The sequence below is a fragment of the Notamacropus eugenii genome, chromosome 4, assembly GCF_028372415.1.
Source record: "Notamacropus eugenii isolate mMacEug1 chromosome 4, mMacEug1.pri_v2, whole genome shotgun sequence".
Classification (NCBI taxonomy): domain Eukaryota; kingdom Metazoa; phylum Chordata; class Mammalia; order Diprotodontia; family Macropodidae; genus Notamacropus; species Notamacropus eugenii.
The window spans coordinates 450106836-450126163 of record NC_092875.1 but is presented as its reverse complement, the minus strand read 5'-3'; the positions used below and the strand labels follow the sequence as shown (position 1 = coordinate 450126163).

At 37.6% G+C, this 19328-nt stretch overlaps 1 protein-coding gene across 2 annotated transcripts in view; it reads left to right on the top strand.

Moving 5' to 3' along the window:
- POLR3G (RNA polymerase III subunit G) overlaps positions 1 to 19328 on the top strand; it is a 65014-nt gene that overhangs the window by 26539 nt on the left and 19147 nt on the right. For both annotated transcript variants that reach the window (XM_072606183.1, XM_072606181.1), the window contains exons 3-5: positions 30 to 159; positions 14603 to 14668; positions 16607 to 16657. In XM_072606183.1, coding sequence (XP_072462284.1) covers positions 30 to 159; positions 14603 to 14668; positions 16607 to 16657 — 247 coding nt within the window. The remainder of the gene's footprint in view (positions 1 to 29; positions 160 to 14602; positions 14669 to 16606; positions 16658 to 19328) is intronic.

Below are 19328 nucleotides of genomic sequence, written 5' to 3'. Positions count from 1 at the left end.
TTTTACTCCCTCCCTCTTTCATTACATAGGACACAGATTATAAGCCAGTGCCTCTCAAAGCAGGAGAAGCAGAAGAATACATGTTGGCCTTAAAACAGGAGTTTAGAGCAACCATGAAAAGAACACCTTATTTTATGGACCCAGAGGAAGAAAAACAAGGTATGTGTGTGAGTTTGTGATGATGTTTTGTGTTTACTAATATAACAGTGCTAACGTACACAGACAATGCTCGATTAATGCACATTAGATAGAATTTATGAGTCAAATATACAGAAATAGCACATTTTCTTCTGTATCACCAGAGAAGATACTATTGGTTGGTTTTTTAAGCTTCCTTTTCCCTTGCTCTGATTCACCTGTTTAGGTGGTGCTTAAACTTTTAATGGTGTAGGTTGTTTTCCACACTGCCTGTCATCGCTCTGTTGTTTCAGTAAGATGAAATATTGGATAAAGTAGCTCACAGTCATAACATGTCAGAGCTCTAAAGGATTTTGGAAATCATCTTGTACAGATGAGGAGGCTGAGACCCAGAGAGATTGGGACTGAGCCAGGGTAAATGATAACGATGAGTAAATACTTGTTAACTTGGAAACATTCAAGGTACATAACTTACTTATAACAAACCAGGATTACCTTTATCTATGAAAAGCATCGTCAGCATCAATTAACACTCTCTACATGCATATTCATACGACTATTAGCTGGATGGTCATTTTTTTGGGTACGAGAATTCTGTTTTTGTAGTTTTCACGAGGAGCATTTATCACGTGGTCATATGTAATTGCTACCTTAATGCATTTGAATTGATTTCATAATCCTCATATGTCAAAAAATCCTCACAATGTTAAAAAGTACCAGTTACGTAGGAGCCCTAAGCCACTGCAGAAGAATTATCTGAGATGTCTTATACAATTGCCTGGTATTGGTCTTTTGGCCTAGAATGAAGGCTATGTGCAAGGCCACCGATACATGCTAGATAGTTTTAAGAAGCCGTAACACTAGTGATAATAATGCATACCTCTATGTTCCAATTATAAAATTCTGGTTTGTTTTTAAATGAATGTTTATTTTATGGAAAAAAATTGATCTTCTTAGTGATTAACTTTGTAGCTCAAGAGGTCTATGTCTACAGTATAATAGATCCTAACTCCAGGAAAGGCAAAACTTACAGAATCGTAGAATTTGATGGTTGGAAGGGTCATCAGCAGCCATCTAGTTAGTTCAACCCACAAACAAAAGCAATCCTCACCCCCTGAGAAGTGGTCATGCGTCCTTTTCTTAAAGACCCCCCCACCTCTTGAGACTGCTCATGCCACTCTTGAACAGTTCTAAGATGCTTTTCCTGATATCAAGCCTGAATGTGCCTTGGTTTTTTTGGCTCCTATCCCTTGTTCCTGGTTTTTTTATCTGGATTTAGAACAAATCACATTCTTCCTCTACATATGTGGTGGTCCTTCAGATATTTGAAGGTAGTTGTTGGATTCCCCCAGTCCTTTCTTCTCCAAGTTATACATGCCCAGTGTCTTCAGCTGGTTTTCATATGACATGGATCCAAGGCTCTTCACCATCCTAGTTGCTCTCTTCTGGAAACTTTCCTGTTTATCAGTATCCTTCTTCAGCCATGGTACCCAGAACTAGGTTCACTGTAGGTGATGTTTGTTGTGGGAGAAGTACAATGGGACTATTTTATCCCTATTCATAGAGTTCTATCATTGGCATCTAGGATCACGTGCATTTTTTGGTTGTACATTGTGTTGCTAACTTGTATTAAAATTGTAGTCCACCTAAAATTCCAGACAATCTATGGTCTAAACATACCTTCCTTTCTTATACTTATGAGGTTGATGTTTATTTTTGTATGTACACGTAGGGCTTTTCATTTTATTCCTGTTGAATTTCATCTCGCTAGATTTAGCCAGTGTTTTGGCCTGGCTATATTCTTTTGGATCCCTACTCTGTCATCCATTGTGTTAGTTATCTTTACCAACTTTGTTTTTTCTGCCAGTTTGATGAGCATGCTATCTATTCCTTTACCCAAGTCATTTATAAAAATGTTAACCAGCATAGGAGAAAGAAGAGATCTCTAAAGGGTCTTCACTAGAGATTTCTTGCCACATTGACAGTTGATTAAAATTTTTTAAGTCTGGCCATTTAACCCATGAATATATTGTACCTTCTCCACAAAAATATTAAGGGATGATTTATTAAAGTCCAGTCACTGGACTTGTGATTCCACTGATGTTGGAAATTCCCAGGTGATAAGACTTCCTTTACTACATAGGTCAGTGGCACTTTTTCTGCCTTACAGTTTAAGAGAAAGGCCTTACAGTCCAAGGGCATGGAGAGATGAAGTGACTTGTCAAGGGTCACAGGATCAATATGTTGGAGGCAGGACTTAAACAGACGTCTGTTTGGCTCCAAAGTCACCTCTTTACCTCCTGGGCCACACTGCCTTTACTTTATTAAAAGTTTGGGGAAAATCAAGATAAAATATATCCTCAACCTTCCCTTCATTGACTAGTTTAGTGATTTGAGCTCAGTGAAGCCATGTTGGTTCTTTGTCAGCACTACTTTCTCTTTTTAGGTTTTAGAGACTGTCTTTTTAATGACTGTTCTCAGGATTCAAAGTCAAACTCAGAGCTTGTCTGTTCCCTTCCTGTTTTTGAAGTTCAGGTGATTTTTCCTTTTCCCAATATTGTGTTACCTCTCCTGTTCTCCTTAGTCTTGGAAATCTCATCAGTCACATCAGCTCATTCTTTCATTACTTGGATTCTTCTGGGCCAGGTGACTTGGTTTCACCAAAGGCATTGTAGGTGGTCTCTTACTCCTTGTTAATTTTGTGTTTTGATTCCTTGCTATTGTATTCTGATTTCCACGGTCAAGGTCATTCCTCCTTGCAGAGAAAAAGGCAGAGTAACAGTTGAGCAACTCTGCTTTTGTAGTCCCATTCTTCCCAAAGTCTGTATCTTTTCTTTTATCCTTTTCCCCCCTTCACTATAGCTATTTTAAATACCATTTTTTAAATTGCTAGCTTCAGCTCATTTTGAACTGTATAATTTCAGGCACTCTTCCACCATACTTTTACATTCATCCTCTGATATGTGCCCTTTCTTCCATCTTATGTGTAGTTCTTTGAAAATCGAAGTTGGTTGGTGATGCCCTATGTATCTGCAGTGATCTTAAGAAAACACTCATTTTCTTCTCATTTTTAGAGTTGTTTCCCTTTTTGTCTTGAGCATCTCTTATCCTCCTGGGATGCATTCTTCTCTTGTGACATGTTAATCCATGGGATCCTACCTCTTATTTCTGAAGCTTTTGAAATTATGTTTCCACCATCTAGAGTACAGGCCAGATTGTTCCCAGATTTCTTTTGTGTCATTCCCACTCCAGCACCAAGTTCCTTCTGATTAGTGAGAATCAGATCCAACATTGAGTTTCCTTTTTTTGTTTCTTCCATATTATGAAGGCTGAACCTATCACTAAGTGAAAAAGTTGTTAGATACTATGCTTTTGACAGAGAGAGAGAGACAGAGAGAGAGAGACAGAGAGAGAGTGAGCAAGCGAGTGCTTTAGGAAAGATCTGGATAATTAAAGTCCCCTATTACTACTGTATCATTCCTTTGTGCCAGACTTGAGATCTAGTTGCCAAACTCCTCATCCATTTCAGTTTTCTTTCCTTTATTCTCTATAGCATGTTGTTGTTGAGTCATTTCAGTCATGACCAACTCCCCATGATCCTATTTGGAGTTTTCTTGGCAAAGATACTAGAGTGGTATGCCATTTCCTTCTCCAGTTCATTTTTACAGATGAAGAAACTGAGGTAAACAGATTTAAATGACTTGCCCAAGGTGACACAGCTAGTAAGTGCCAAAGGCTGGATTTTTACTCAGGTCTTCCTGACCCTATGCATGCCACTCTTATCCACTGGGCCACTTGGTTGCATACTTCAATGATTTTTTTTTCCCTTGACCTTCACTGAGATAATTTTCATCATGCTTCCTCCATCTGGTTCCTAGATTTCCTCATGTAAGCATATTTTCTTAATATGCAATGCCATTTTTCCATCTTTATCTTATCTTTTTCTTTTGACTAGTTTTGACTATATCCTTTCAGAGCCCATGGTCCCTGTCTTAGGCTTTAATCTATAAAGTCTCATGGATATCTCTGAGGCCAAATTGACCTCTTTGCCTCTAGACCTCTAGTTCTTTTTGCTCGTGTGCACACAGGCCCTTTGCTTCTTTTCTGAATTTTGTTACCATTGCTTCTAGATATTTCTTTTCTTTTTTTAAAAAAAATTACTCATTTTTAGTTTTCTACATTTACTTCCATAAGATTTTGAGTTGTAAGTTTTCTCCCCATCCTTCCATTCCCCCTGCCCCAAGACAGTGTGCAATCTGATACATATACATTTTTATTTGATATATTTTCCCATTAGTCATATTGTAAAGAAGAATTAGAACCAATGGAAGGAACAACAAGAAAGAAACAAAAGAGAGAGAGAGCACATAGTATGCTTCTGTTTGCATTCGGATTCCATAGTTCTTTCTCTAGATGTGGACAGCATTTTCCATCATGAGTCTTTTGGAGTGGTCTTGGATCCTTGTATTGCTGAGATGAGCTAAGTTTATCAAAATAAGTCATTGTACAGTATGGCTGTTACTGTATACAGTGTTCTCCTGGTTCTGCTCACTTTACTCAGCATGAGTTCACATAAGTTTTTCCAGGTTTTCCTGAAGTCCATCTGCCCATCATTTTTTATAGCACAGTAGTATTCCATTACATTCGTATGCCAAAACTTGTTCAGTCATTTCCCAGTTGATGGGCATCCCCTCAATTTCCAGTCTTGGTCACTACAAAAAGAGCTGCTATATATATTTTTGTATATGTGGATCCTTTTCCCATTTTTATGATCTCTTTGGGATACAAGTCTAGAAGTGGTTTTATAGCCCTTTAGGCATAGTTCCAGATTGTTCTCCAGAATGGTTGGATCAGTTTACAACTCTACCAACAATGCATTAGTGTTCCAATTTTCCCCGTCTTCTCCAACGTTTATCGTTTTCCTGTTTTGTCATGGTAGCCAATCTGATAGGTGTGATGTGGTACCTCAGAGCTGTTTTGATTTACATTTCTCTAATCATAGTGATTTAGAGTATTTGTTCATGATTATAGATAGCTTTAATTTCTTCATCTGAAAACTGCCAATTCAAAATATTTCAATAGGTACTCTGCTTCTTTTTTGTAGATATTTTTTGGGGGATGGAGCATTAATTTGGGATAATTTGGGGGAGCCTTCTCCTTCTGTCCCTTTGTTCTTTTTTGGTTTAAAGCCCTTTTGATTAAATTCTTCTTTTTCCATCTGTGATTCCATTTGGTTTTGACTCCATGAGACATCATTCCTCCTTCAGGATAAACTGATCACTGAAATCTCATCATTGTGCAGGTTGACTCAGTTTTTGATATTCAACACTTTCTCAACTGTCTCAGTTGCCTCTTCCCTCTAATTGAAAGGCTGGAGGGTGGGACAATAAACCAGTTCAAAAGCATTTTCCATCAGCAGCTCTGCTTGGTTTTGACTCCAGGAAACATGCCTCTGTGCTGGGTACCACCTGGCAGGGCTTTCTTTTTTGATTTGTCTTCCTCCATTAGAGTGTAATCTCTTTGTGGGCAGAGACTCTCTTTTTCTTATTTGTATTTCCAGTAGTTAGCAGAGTGCCTGACACGTAGTAGGTACTTAATAAATTTTTATTGAATTGGATTGAATTTGCAAGGACATATCCTTTGTTAGGTATACTGAGTCTAAGAACAGGAATCTATTATTTCTGAATTTTAAGCTGCAGTCTAGAACTCCAAATTCCAGTCTCATCTGCCCTGTTCTTAGCCAGTTGTTTACTTTCCAAATTAGTTTTCCTCTTTTATGTCTATCCCCTCATTTCAGTGGGCAACAGTGAGGAAAACATATCTTGCATTGCTGTGGTCTTCAGTTTTGTATTGCTTTTTCTCCCTCCCAGGACTTTATAATTGTTGGCAGGACTTTTTAGATTCCTTCTGGCAATGTCATTTGTACCAGTGTGAATCACCAGTAGTGGGTCGTTGTCATCCATTTTGATAAATCTGATCATTCTCTGTAATTGCTTGGATACATGCCCCGGGAAGGCGACCGACCCAGTCTTGTTTTTAGCTTGACAAATCATTGCTTCAGTGTCCTTGAGCAGGAATCACCGAAGATGTCCTCTTCTTTCTCTGGCCCTTATTAGATATTTTACCTAATATCTCCTTTGGTTCTACTGTGTCATTATTTGAAGGACAAGCAGCTTCTTTCTTCTCAAACCATCCAGCTCCTTCCTCTTCAGAAGAGTCTCAAATATTTTGTTAAGCTCTAATTTTTGTATAGCTCTCTTCTTCCCATTTCCTTCTCTTTAAAGAGTACTTCAACTCTGCATTATTCTGACAACGATCAAATCTCCTCTTTTCCTAGGTCGCCTCTTCCCCTCCTCCCCCGTTGAATTCATTTAGAAACTCTTCATTCTCCCTAACAATTTGAATTGTGGTCAGACATTCTTCAAATACATTTAATTTTCTCCAGGAAGGAAGAAGATTGGCATACATTTGGAACACAGTGGACAGTCAGTCAGCTGTGGCAGAAATTTATACAGTTACCTTGTTATAAGTCATTATAAAGTTTTTTCTACTTTCCATAATGGTTGAGATTTTCATCTTTTAAAAAAGCACACAACTATTTGTGGATGTTAATTCCTTAACTCTAAGTGCCTAGTTAAAGCTTTTACAGCCCATGATCCCCTTTTAATGATTTGACAGTACCTTTCAACTTCTTTTCCTTATTTTCAACAACTCCACAACCATATTTCTTTCCCCTTTAGCCTCATATTTACCCCCAACCTAATAGACCAATTTGTTCTACCCAACAGTACACTATATCAGTTTTGCTTTACTTTCAGTAAACTTTTCTTACCTGTTTTTATCAACTGCCTCCTTTTTCTTGCTTTTTCTTCTTCATGTTCAAATGCCTAATCCTTCTTGATTCTCCTTCATTTTTTTATATCTTCCTTAGTTATGATAGAGTTTGAAGATCATAGATGTAGCATTGGAAAGAATATCAGAGAACATCTAGTACTATGCCTTACAGATATGGAAATGGAGGTCCAGTTCTTTTTTCATCCCAGAAGTGGGATCTGGAGCAGTATCTGAACTTAAAGGGCATAGTTTTTTCAATTTTTATGAATTTCTCCCAAATTTCACCAAATTTCTTCCTAAATTCAACCTATGACCTACTTTACTAATAATATCTTCTCCAGATTACCTCTATGATTTCCTTCCCTATTTTATCTTAAAAAAAAAACCTTTTTTTTAAATAAAAAAGAGACCATTTCCATATACACAGCAGGACGAAAAAGGACTATGTATAAACCATGAATCTCAATTTCCTACTGCTTTATAAAAATCATATGGTAAATTCTACATGTTATTGTCAAAATGGTACTGCTTGTTGTGTCTTCCTCTGAACCTTCAGTTATTCTCTTCTGTGCCTTTTAAAAATACTACAATAATCCTCTTGTTTTTTTGGTACCACTATTGCTAATTACCCACCTTCCCCCAATTAAAAAAAAAAAAAAAGGAAAGAAACAACTCTTCTAATAAATACTCACAGCCATGCAAAACTAATCCCAGATGGGACCATGTCCAAGAATATATTATCTCTTCTTCACTTTGAATCTATCCCTTCTCCGTTAAGAGATGTGTGTAACCTGCTTTATCATAGCTCTCTGGAGACGTACCTGGTCATCGAATTGCTCTGAGTTCCTGTAGCTTTCAAATTTATGTTTCTTGACAGTGTTGTTGTCCTTATATGAACTGTTTTCCCAGTTGTGTGCACTGTATCATAGTAAATACTGTTTGGGCAGTCATTCCACAACTAATGAGCACGTCCTTCTTAGATAAAGAGCTCTTTTCTTTTTTTCTTTTTCCCTTTTTAATCTAGTGCCCTCTTCATGATTAGGAACTTTTTTTTTCCTACTATTCCCTCTTCAGAGGGGCAGCTGGGTGGTATGGTTGATGGAATGCCAGGCCAAGAGTCATGAAGACTGTAGTTCAAATCCAGCCTCAGACACTTACTAGCTGTGTGACCCTGGGCAAGTCACTTAACCATGTTTGCCTCACTTTCCTTGTCTGTAAAGTGATCTGGAGAAGGAAATGGCAAACCACTCCAGTATCTTTGCTAAGAAAACCCCAAATGAGGTCACAGAAAGTTAGTCATGACTGAACAACAACAAATTCCCTCCCTAGTACTATCCTCCCTCTTAACCTTTTTCCCAACCATTCTTGTTTCCCTTTGGAGTTTAGTATATTTCTAGAGCAAACTCTCTATGAATGTGAGTGTGTTTGTATTCAACCCTCCTTTGCCTGTTTCAGACAAAGAGTAATGTTCATTTGAAACCCACTCTTTCCTTTCCTCCATGTTTTGGTATACATTTCTCATTCATTCCAGTTATGAAAAACAGTAAGTCCCATCCCTTTCATCCTTCTTTCCATACCAGTGTATTCCTTTTGCTCCTCCCTTCTCTTTCCCCTCTTCAAACCCTAAGAAAAGAGGGAATATACTCCCAGAACCTCTGTTTTTCTTATTTGTCTCAATAGCCTTTTAAAATATTGTTTCTGAATGCAGTTGTTTCTTGTCTCCCATTAGACTGTTAACACAAATTATCATGTAGCACCTTCCAAATGCTCAAATAAATTATTTTTCTAGATTTCTCTAGAGTCAAGACACTTGTGTTTGTCTTTTAGAGTTCCTATTCAGCTCTGCTCTTTTCATCAGAAAGGTTTGAATGACCTCTGTTCCGTAAAAAAAATTCATTTTCCCCCCATAGGATTATACTACACTTTGCAGAATAACTTACTGTTGATTGCAAGCTATGACATTCCTGGGATTTTTGCTCTTTGGGGTTTCTCTCAGGATATGACTAACGGATTCTTTCTTACCATCTCATGAACTCATTGATTTCTTTTTGATAGTTTTCGGGGAGTCCATTACTTGGTAAAGTTTATCACTTTCTCTTCTAAGCTATTTATTCTCCTTCCAGTTCTTTGCTCCAGAGCTTTTATTCCATTTTATTGCTTCATTCCTTCTATCTATTTCTTATGGCAAATCCATTTTTTCCTTTGATTCTCTCATTGGACTTTTAATGTAATTAATGTCCCCTTATTTAGAGAGAAGGTGGAAGAATCTCTAGATCTGCAGTGTTTTGTTGTTGTGTTTTTAATACTGTGTTTCAACACAGTAACTGTGTGTTGTGTTTTTTAATACTGATCACTGTCTTCTTCAGTTTACTCATTTCCCTAGTCTGAAGTGGAGCTTTATGCTAGGGCCAGGTCTGCTCTCTACTGCTTTTTCAGTAGGTGCTCCTTGATCTTGCCATGAATAACTTGTGCTCCTGCACTGACATTATTTCCCAGGGTTAAGTTCCCCTGCGAACTCAGATTCTGAATGCTTGATCTTCGTGGCCTTCTACAGTATCTCAGAACAGAATTCTAGAGACCTCAGAGACCTGGGATGTTCGATTCTCTGCCACACTTGCACTAGTTGCTTAGACCAGCATAGGTTGCTGCTTTTCCTTAGATCTTTCAGGTTCTTCTCTTTGAGTTTACAACCACTTGGAGTCTTCCACTCATTATTTCTGGTCATAGAATCATGTAGTCTACACATGTCATCTTTCTTCTACTATCCCCACAGAAGTGAAAAATCATCTCTTAAGTAGAGACATCTATGAGATTTGGTGGACTACAGCCCACTTGGCACAGAGAAGAGTAAATGAGGGACATATTTGTCCCCCTCTCAATCTCCTAAATGTCTTGTTATTGAGATGGGTAGAAACACATCTCGTGTAGTCCTTGAACTTGCTTCATCTAAATGGAAGGGAGGCCATCCTTCTCCCTTCTCATTTAACTTCTGCCCTCTTGTCTATTCGTTCCCACATTCTCCTTGCTGTCTACCCTGTCTTCCGGTTCCAAGTCTTTCCTGCTACATTTCTTTTCATTTCTCTTTTCTTTAGTAACTGCTTGAGACTTGTTGTTACCACTGACTGTGGACATTGAGTGCCAGACTTAGGATTAATTATAAGTTTCATTTGTCTTTATTATTTTAAAATGGAGTCTTTATGGGCACGGGCATAATTCTTCAGATACATCAATGATCATTCCTTACTAGGAAAAATTGAAATATCACTATCTTAAGTCATTATTACTTGAACATGGATGAAATTTTATTCTGGGCCTTTATACAAAAAATTCAGAAAAAGGTCGTTCTTCTTAGTTTATAACTTTTTTCTTTTTCTTTTTTTCTTTTCCTTTTTTAAGTTAGCGCATCTTGTGAGAACCACAGATTGCCTTTGCAGTAAAACATCTCTCAAGTTTTTGTTACTTTTTACAACTTGTGGGTTGAGACTTGAATGGTTACAGTATCCTTGTTCCTGTCTGTTACTGCAGGAATTTTGTTTCTACTTGTTGGGTAAATGTATTTCTTTGGGGTGTATCCATGAAGCTTATTTGAGAGCTGTGTCTTCTTCCAGGCTTTTAGCTTCTGCATGGTTACAAATTCTGTGTCATTCTTCTCTCTCTCCCAGTGCTTAGCACTCTCAAAGCCTTGCTTTGAACTGGGCATTCAGTAAGTATGTGGATGTAAGGACTATAACTTGCTTTGAAGGCCACAGAAACAAACTCTTTGGTTTCTGCAGACCTTCGGCTGACCATCGTTTGCGGTTAGTGACTGTGATGAGCACTTTATCCTTCCAGCAGTAATTAAAGGGGAGCTGTGAATGTCTTCGTAAGGACCTAAAGCTTCTGCTGAACAGCTAATTTAGTCCTAGTGTATTGATCGAAGTTTTTCTTTCATTGTAATAGTTAAGACAAATCAATATCATCCTTGTATTTTCAAACATACCATCATTAAAACATGATGATGAAGGTACATAGAAATATCCTATTCCATTAGTATTAAAAATGCATTTGCTTTTCTTTTTATTCCATCAGAAAGGCTTAGAAAAGCCAAGGAATGAAAGACAAAGTAATATATCTTAGTGTTACGTGCACTTCATAATCCTGGGAAACATTATAGCCAGCATGTTTAATTTTTTAAAGCATAGCTGCTTGAAGTTCATGGTCATGGCCTGATTCCTAATAAATGTCTGCGTAACAAAACAAAACACAGCTCCGCTTTTGTGTTGCTCTCATGTATTCACCTAATTGTGAGGATGACATTAAAACACAAGTAGAAAAGGATTCTATGAGGAGGGTTACAGAGATCCATGAAGTATGATCTTGACTTCAGGAACCACATTCTTTTGGTATGATAGGTTACACACATTAAATGTTTGAGAGAGGTGCCAGTTGCTATGGGAGTCCAGAGGAGAGAGAAAATATTTCTGGCCGAAGGTAAGAACATTCTTCAGACGGCCGGTCACATTTGAGCTGAATCTTAAAGGATGCACATCAGTTTTTTTGTTTGTTTTTTAAGAATGAGGCTATTAGGAAGGAAATGTATCCTGTGGGGAGAGATCAGCATGAGCAAAACAAAGGAGATATGTTTGACATTCAAGGCTTACCACAGGCTTCTACCTTATCTTTTCTGTCTAATTTCATTTTATTTCTTCCATGCGCTGTTTGATTCAGCCAAAGTGAACTGCTTGCTGCATCCCTCGCCCTTGACCATCCCTAGTGTTTGCCACCTTCCATGCCTCTGCTCTTTTTGTTTCTTATGCCTGGAATATTCGCTCCTCTATCTTCATCTGCTTAACTCCTCCCCAAATCAGGTGCCACCAAGGTGCCACTCGTCTAATATTGCATTTCCTGTTACACCTCAGTTAGCCTTGTTCTGTACCTCTGTAATATTCATAAGCTGAAATGCTGTGTAAAATAGTAATCTCTTCTATCTTCCCACTATACTGTAAATACCATGAGAGATTTCATTTTCTCTCAACTTTATATATTCCACCACATTTAGCATAGTTCTCTGTACACTATTCAATTCAGATGTATTAACCATGGTCCTAAATAATTGAATTACTCTGGCACCTACATGGGATAATTGGTGAAAGAACAGGATCAGGGGAAGATGAAGGCTTTCAAGACACTTGGGTGTACTTTTAGAGTTACAGGCCCTAAGAGTGCATAGTCAGAATCATATGCCCCTGACGGGGTTTGGTCATGTAAATAGGAGATCAAGCTGAGAAATATAAGGACTCATCATCTGTGTCAGAGACTTAGAATGACCTGATAGACTGAAATAAATATGTGGTCTAGAATGTAGATGATAAAGCTAAATAATAGACAGGCACCAAGGAAGTTGGTAATGACTTAGTCTGGTAAGTAGGTACAGGAATTCAAGCAAGATTAAGTCAGCTGGATTTAGCAGCTGGACCAGTGAGTTTACATTTGAGATGAAAATTGCAGGGAGTGTGGGAAGCCTGTGGTCAGGATGAGAATATCAGAAAGGATGGATGAGTCAGGCTATACGGGGTAATAGCTGGGATTGCTTCCAAAGAACTGAGGTATGCCTACTTAAATTTGCATCCAGTTGCCCTTTCTGATAGAGAGTCTGGGGTCTTCTGGAGCAGCTCTTTCACAGGACAAGATATACTCATATTTAAAGGGAGTGAGAGAGAATAAAGATTTTTTTAGAAGTTTTGTTTTCTTTAGCCTCCAAGCTCTTTAAATTTGACTAAGGAGAAAGCACTTTGTGATTGAGGTAGAGTATGACTCCTGAGATCCAGAAAAACAATCCCCTAAAATGACAGGGTCGTTGCTCTTTAATGAATCTCAAAGAGCCAGGGCATTTGGTCTGCGACCTTAATACCCATGATGTGTACAATGGATGGGAAGAAGGAAGAAACTGGAGACAAAGGGGCTAGTTTTTACCATGGTGTGTGAGAGAGATTGTAATAGGGGCCTGAATTAGGGTGGTATGCATACCAAAAAGTTGGTGACAAAGAATTGGCTGTATTAATTAGACTTTTAAACAATTCAAGAAAGGCTGTATGGGATAGTGACAGAATACATGGAATCTTCAGGGGGAAATCTTTATGCTAAGTTTTGACAAGGATCTCAGAGCAGTAAGAATTAAAGCCATTCCTCAGTTACCAAATCATCAAGGGATAGGAACAGGCAGTTTGGAAAGACAGAAATCCAAACTATCAACAGCCATATGAGAAAAAATTCCAAATCACTAGGCATTTCAAAAATGTCAACTAAATGAGTTCTGATGTTCTACCTCATACTCATCAGATTGGCAAAGTTGATGAAGAAGGAAAATGACAAACACTGGAGGGGCTACAGGAAAGCAGGCACACTGATGCATTCTTAGAGGAGCTATGAATTAGACAGCCATTTGAGAAAGCAATTTGGAACTGTGCCCCCAAAATTACTCTATTGGATATATACTGGATTAACCCAAGGGTAACACTACTGAGCCCATATCTAAAAAAAAAAATGAAAGAAAGCAAGAATCCAAGTTTGCTTCTAGATGTTAAGCTCCTTGAAAGTAGGGGCCCAGTTTTATTCATCATTGTATTTGTAGCATCTAGCCTAGGGCTTTTACCTATTAAATACCTAGTTAGTGTGGATTGAATGGAAATAGAAAGAAATAGTAGCCTATACTGGACAAAAAAAAGAAGAAAGCAGGAAAGGACCCATAATGTAACTAAGGGAGGTGCCCATCCAGTGGAGAATAACTGGACAAACTGTGGCATATAAACGTAATGGAATATTATTGCGCTGTTAAAAAAAAATTGTGAGAAGGAAAATATCAAAGAAACCTTAGGAAGACTTATATGAATCAATGCAGTGAACTGAGCACGACCAGGAAGACAATTTATACAATAACAAGAACAAATTGGAAAATTGGAAAAACAAGTGACATTGAAAAACTTAAGAATTCTGATATAATGGAACTGCCATGATTCCAGAGAACTGATGGATCATGCTTCGCTTTTCTTGACAGAGAAAGGGTGTAGAATTTCTGAGGGTACAGAGTGAGACATATTTTTTGGCCATGTTTGATGTGGAATATTATTTTGCTTGACTGTGTATTTCTTAAAAGGGTTTTGCATTTTTTTCATTTTTCAACATTGAGGGTAAGTAGAAGAAAGAGAAAATTCATTTTTGTTAATTGAAATAAGTTAATTTTGAAATATGAAAGCATAAAGTGGGGAAAAGACTCCTGAATTTGGAAATCTAGATCTGTGGGTTCTATTCCTGGCCCCAGCATTGATCGTTTCTTTGACCCCAAGCAGGTAATGTATATTCTCTGGGCTTCAGTTTTACTGGATGTAAAATTAGGGGTTCTTTGGAGTTTCTTTGAACTCTAAATATTTTTTATTTTAATATCATTGTGGCAGAGCCAAGAATGAAACTCATTGCTTCCATATATATGCTTAGAAATATGTACTTAATACACCAGAAAAAAAAATCTGTGAAATGAAAGGGAGTATTCAGTGTTTAATGATTAATTAGAATAAATGTGAACTGAAGTCAAGCTTGTGAAATGCATTATTCTTAATTGTTTTATGCTAATGGATAATTTCTATCTTGTTTCTAGAAATTGAAAGATATAGTAAAAGATACCTGAAAAATTACAAAGAAAATGCTTTGGAATGGGTACCAGGTAAATATAAGATGTGCAGTTAAACCTCATTTTAAGCATTTCTAATCTCCTTTTACATAGAACAGGTTTTCTATTTATTGAGAACTACAGAAAAGTATTAGCATCTCTCTGTTATCTTTGGACCTCCGACTCAAAACTCGAAGTATTCTCTTTTATAATCTGATTCCGTAACATGCTGTTGGGGCTTCAGTAGTTCAATTCAAAAAATATTTATTATGTGCCTAATATGGGCAGAACCCTTTGCTAAAGATGGGTTATGGTCCCTGCCTTGTCACCACCTGATACGTGAATGTTCTAGGTCTAGGAACGGCATGAAAAAAGGATTTTTCACATTTTAAAATAGGGAAAAACTGCAAAACAGGGATAAACTGTAACAACGTTACAGTTGTCAGCAAAAGACATTTCTTTTTGTGGGGGCTACTACAGTCTCCAAAGCGTTGTGTTTCCGTTTTAATAGCGCTTTCCTATTTCACATGCCCTTTTCACCCTATTGTAAAATCAATAATGGTTTGCTCCTCCTTCTGACTGAAAACTCTGGTTTTAAGATGGTTTTTTTTTTCACATTAGCTCAACAGTTTATCTTTCTTTCCTTTAGTATATGTAATTTATTTTTAGTTGTTTGGGTCCCTTTTCCACTAGAATCTTCAGTTGCTTCAGAATCACAAGAACCACAAGTTTTACCTTTGATATAGAATTAGAGCTGAATGAAACTTTTAAAGGTCCTCTAATCCAGGGGTTCTTAAGCTTTTTTTGTGTGTATATGTCATGGAAGCCCTTAGCAGTCTGGTGAAGTGGATGGACCCTTTCTCAGAATAATGTTTTTAAGTATCTAAAAATAAAATACTTAAGATTACAAAGAAAATATTGTTTTTCAAATCTTAAAAAACAAAAGGTTTGGTTTTTTTTTCCCCACAGACCCCAGGTTGGGAACCCTTAATCCAATTCCTCTCTCACATTTTACAAACAGATGAGGAAATTGAGGCCAGAGCCATTAAATGAATTAGTGAAAATGCCAGGGCCAGGACCCAGTTCTCTTTTCTCTCAAGCTAGGGCTGTTTTCTCTGTACTTCCATCTCATGTTTTAATCAATATTTTCAGTGTTTTCATGCACCTGACCTTTCAAAAGGGGCTTAAGAGAGCTTTACCTCTTTTATGTATTATAATGTGCACATCCTCGGTCAGTCAGCACTCATTGTGGATGAGGACGTAAGTTCCCATGGAAACAGTCCCAAATGTCTCTTCTTTTTCTGCTTCATCTCTCACTGGTCCGAAACCATTATCTCTTCATACTTTAGCTTGATTTTCTGTAGAACATTTTTTCTGTTAAATGTAAATATATTCAATGTAGAAACCATTAGTTAAAGAATACCGTATGAACTTGAGATTGAAATATTTTTCTGTTACAAATTTAATGAGCTTTTTTTTGTGGGTTAGCAATGTTTGTGGATGTGTTGTTTTAACGATGCTTCATTTTCATGCTTGGTACCATGTCTACACAGTTAAAAGAACATGGAAAATAGCAGTAGTTATAAAGGTGACTGAAGGCAGAAGCTGCCTTTTTGACTGAAATAGTTTACTTTTCTCTCACTTGTCTGGATTTTTTGCTAGATAATGCAGAGAACTGTCAGTTCTTTACTGTTCTTCAGCAGCATTATGGTTATCCTGAGATTTAACATTTTGAAATAATTTATAGTATAGTCTATAGTTATCTGAGCAGAGCCCTTGACCCTCTTGCTTCTCTGCCAGAGAAAATTTTGGTCTGGATTATATATTGAACCTAGAGGCTAGGTCTCCCAGTTGAAGTCACTGGTAACGTTCCTTCTCTCTCTCTCTCTCTTTCCCCCTCTCTCTCTCTCTTTCTCTCTCTCTCTCTCTCTCTCTCTCTCTCTCTCTCTCTCTCTCTCTCTCTTCTGTCTCCCTCTCCCCTTCTCCCCCCAGATTGGAGAAGACTCCCAAGAGAGATGATGCCAAGAAAAAAGCCGACAAAAGGTAGGATATGATAAAAAGTTCAGTATACAGTAGCCTTTCAGGTATGGACAGATTGTTAAATTACTACTTTATATGGGCTTTATCAAATTTATATTTTTGCTTCAAAGCTTCAGTGTTCAATTTTTTTTTCAGGTGAGGGGTACGCAGTCTAGAGCTGTTATTTCATTGGTGTTTAGGGAACAACACTTGGTAGGAGCAACTCCTTTCAGTGCATTTCTTCAACCTGTAATCAGGGCAGCTAGGGGGTACAGTGGATAAAGCCCCAGTGCAGGAGTCAGGAGAACCTGTGTTCAAATCTCTCCTCAGGCACTTGAAACTCACTAACTGTGTGACCTTGGGCAGGTCACTTAATCCCAATCGCCTCATCCTGGGTCATCTCCAGTCATCCTGATGAATATCTGGTCACTAGATTCAGATGGCTCTGGAGGAGAAGTGAGGCTGGTGACCTGCACAGCCCTCCCTCATTCAAAAAAAAACAAAAATCAAGTGCAAGTTATGTCATTATTTCTCTCATGGTGTGGTCTTCTTCGACAGTGAAGAACGAACACACCTCAACCTGTAATCAGCAAGAGTTGCTTGAGGCATTGAGAGATTAAGTGGCCTATCCAACGTCACGGAGCCCACTTGTGTAAGCAGTAGATCTTCCCCATTCATAGGAATTACCCCTTTCTATCCATTACTGCACACTTCCCTCACTTGTGCAGATGGTAATTTATGAAACTTAGTGGATGAAGGGTTCTTTTACTTTTTGGGTTTTCTTGATGTGCTGTCAGTGACTTTTTGATCTTGTATATGAGTCAGAAATCTTTCACTATGATATTTATTTAAGTTTAGGAAACAATTAGCTAGAACTTAAATATTGTATATAACAATATCTGATTTTTATGTAGTGCCTCTGGATTTATAAAGCATTTTACGTAAATGATCTTATGATCATTTGAAATGATCCTTGAAGAAATTTGGTGAAGTAGTCAGGTTTGGTTAACCCTGCTATGTAGGTAAGCAACAGGGTTTAGAAAGTGAAGAGACTTGCCTAGGATCACACAGCCAGGAAGGTCTGGAGGAAGTGCATTTGTACTGAGACTTTTCTGATTCCAAGGCCAGCGTTCTTGCTGTTTCATCATATTGCCACATTTTAAGAAACCAGGACATTTTGTTAGGTCTTGTGTTTACAATGAATCTCCTTTTAGTGGGCAGCTAGGTGGTGCATCCCTGGGCCTGGAGTTAGGAAGATCTAATTTCACATCTGTCCTTGGACACTTACTGGCTGTGTGACCCTGGTCAAGTCACTGAACTCTCTTTGCCTCAGTTTCCTTATCTGTAAATAAAATGAGCTGGAGAAGGAAATGGCAAACTACTCTATTATCTTTACCAAGAAAATCTCAAATGGGGTCTTGAAGAGCTGGGTATGAACTGAAAACTAACTCTCTTTAGTAATAATATGCTTCCAGAGATTGAAAATGACTTTTTATCAGGAGTATGGGGAGAGCCTCCAACATTTTTGTGTACGTCATCAAGATCGCAGAATCACGTAATAATACAGCTGCTGAAATAGCTTTATCTGGCTTTCTCAAGGCCTCTTCTGTCCTTGACTTAGGATTTGAAAGTATGTATTATTGTAAGGCATTCCTTTAGTTTGGGTAATTTATAAGGAAGAATAATTAGGAAATTATTTAAATAGAATATGGTTTTCCCTTCTGTTTTTTAGTCTCAAGTGGAGCACTCGGTTATTGTCCTTTTCCATAAAGTAATAAATAGTTGTGGGATTTACGTAGTATTTATTTTCTCAGCATAAGATATTGTTCGATACACTGTATAAACATAGTATCCATTACTGTATGAGTATACAACATTTGAAGTAGGCAGTGCATATTGCTGTCATCTGTGGAAAATTTCTTGAACAAAGAAGCTCTTAAAAGCATAGTACTCTTTTGTTTCATAGGATTCACCTATCAGGCTATTTAAATGGTCAGGATTTTTTTAATTATGAAAATTTCAAAGAATCATTAATTCTCAGACTTGGAGGAGTCATCTAATTATCCCCTCTTTAAAAAAGAGTTTTATTGGTATCTTTTTATTTCACATCAAAGTTATTTTCAGCCATTATCCTCTCCCCGTCCAACCCTTCTCACGATGAGCTCTCACAAAGAAAGACACCGAACTTTAGGACACGTTCCATCCTCATGGTTCCTGGCTTCTCTAAGTGTTCTTTTTCCGGTATGTGCCTTCCTGGCACTTAGTACATTATCTGACACATAATAAGCAAATCCAAAATGGTATTGACTGATTGACTGTTTTCCAAGACCAAGATTAGTCATCACAATTACTTAAAGCTTGGCTTCCTCTTCAGACTCTTTTCATTTCTGTTATATTCTCATTATATATGCTTATGCATTCGTTTAGGCGACTATTCCCATGCTTTTTTCTGAATTACTTCTAGGTGTTGTTTCTTGTGGCTCACTAATATTCTGTTTTATTCTTATACTACAGTTTTTTCATCTATTTACTAATTAAGAGCTGATTAAGTAAGAAGCCAGTGCTGAGAAACACAACACAAAAGAGGTTCATGGAAGACAATTTTTTTCTCTTTTGAAAAACTTATTATTTATTTATAGCATATTGAAAATAATTTTGAGCTGCTAATTCTCTTCCGCCCTCCCACTCCTCCTGC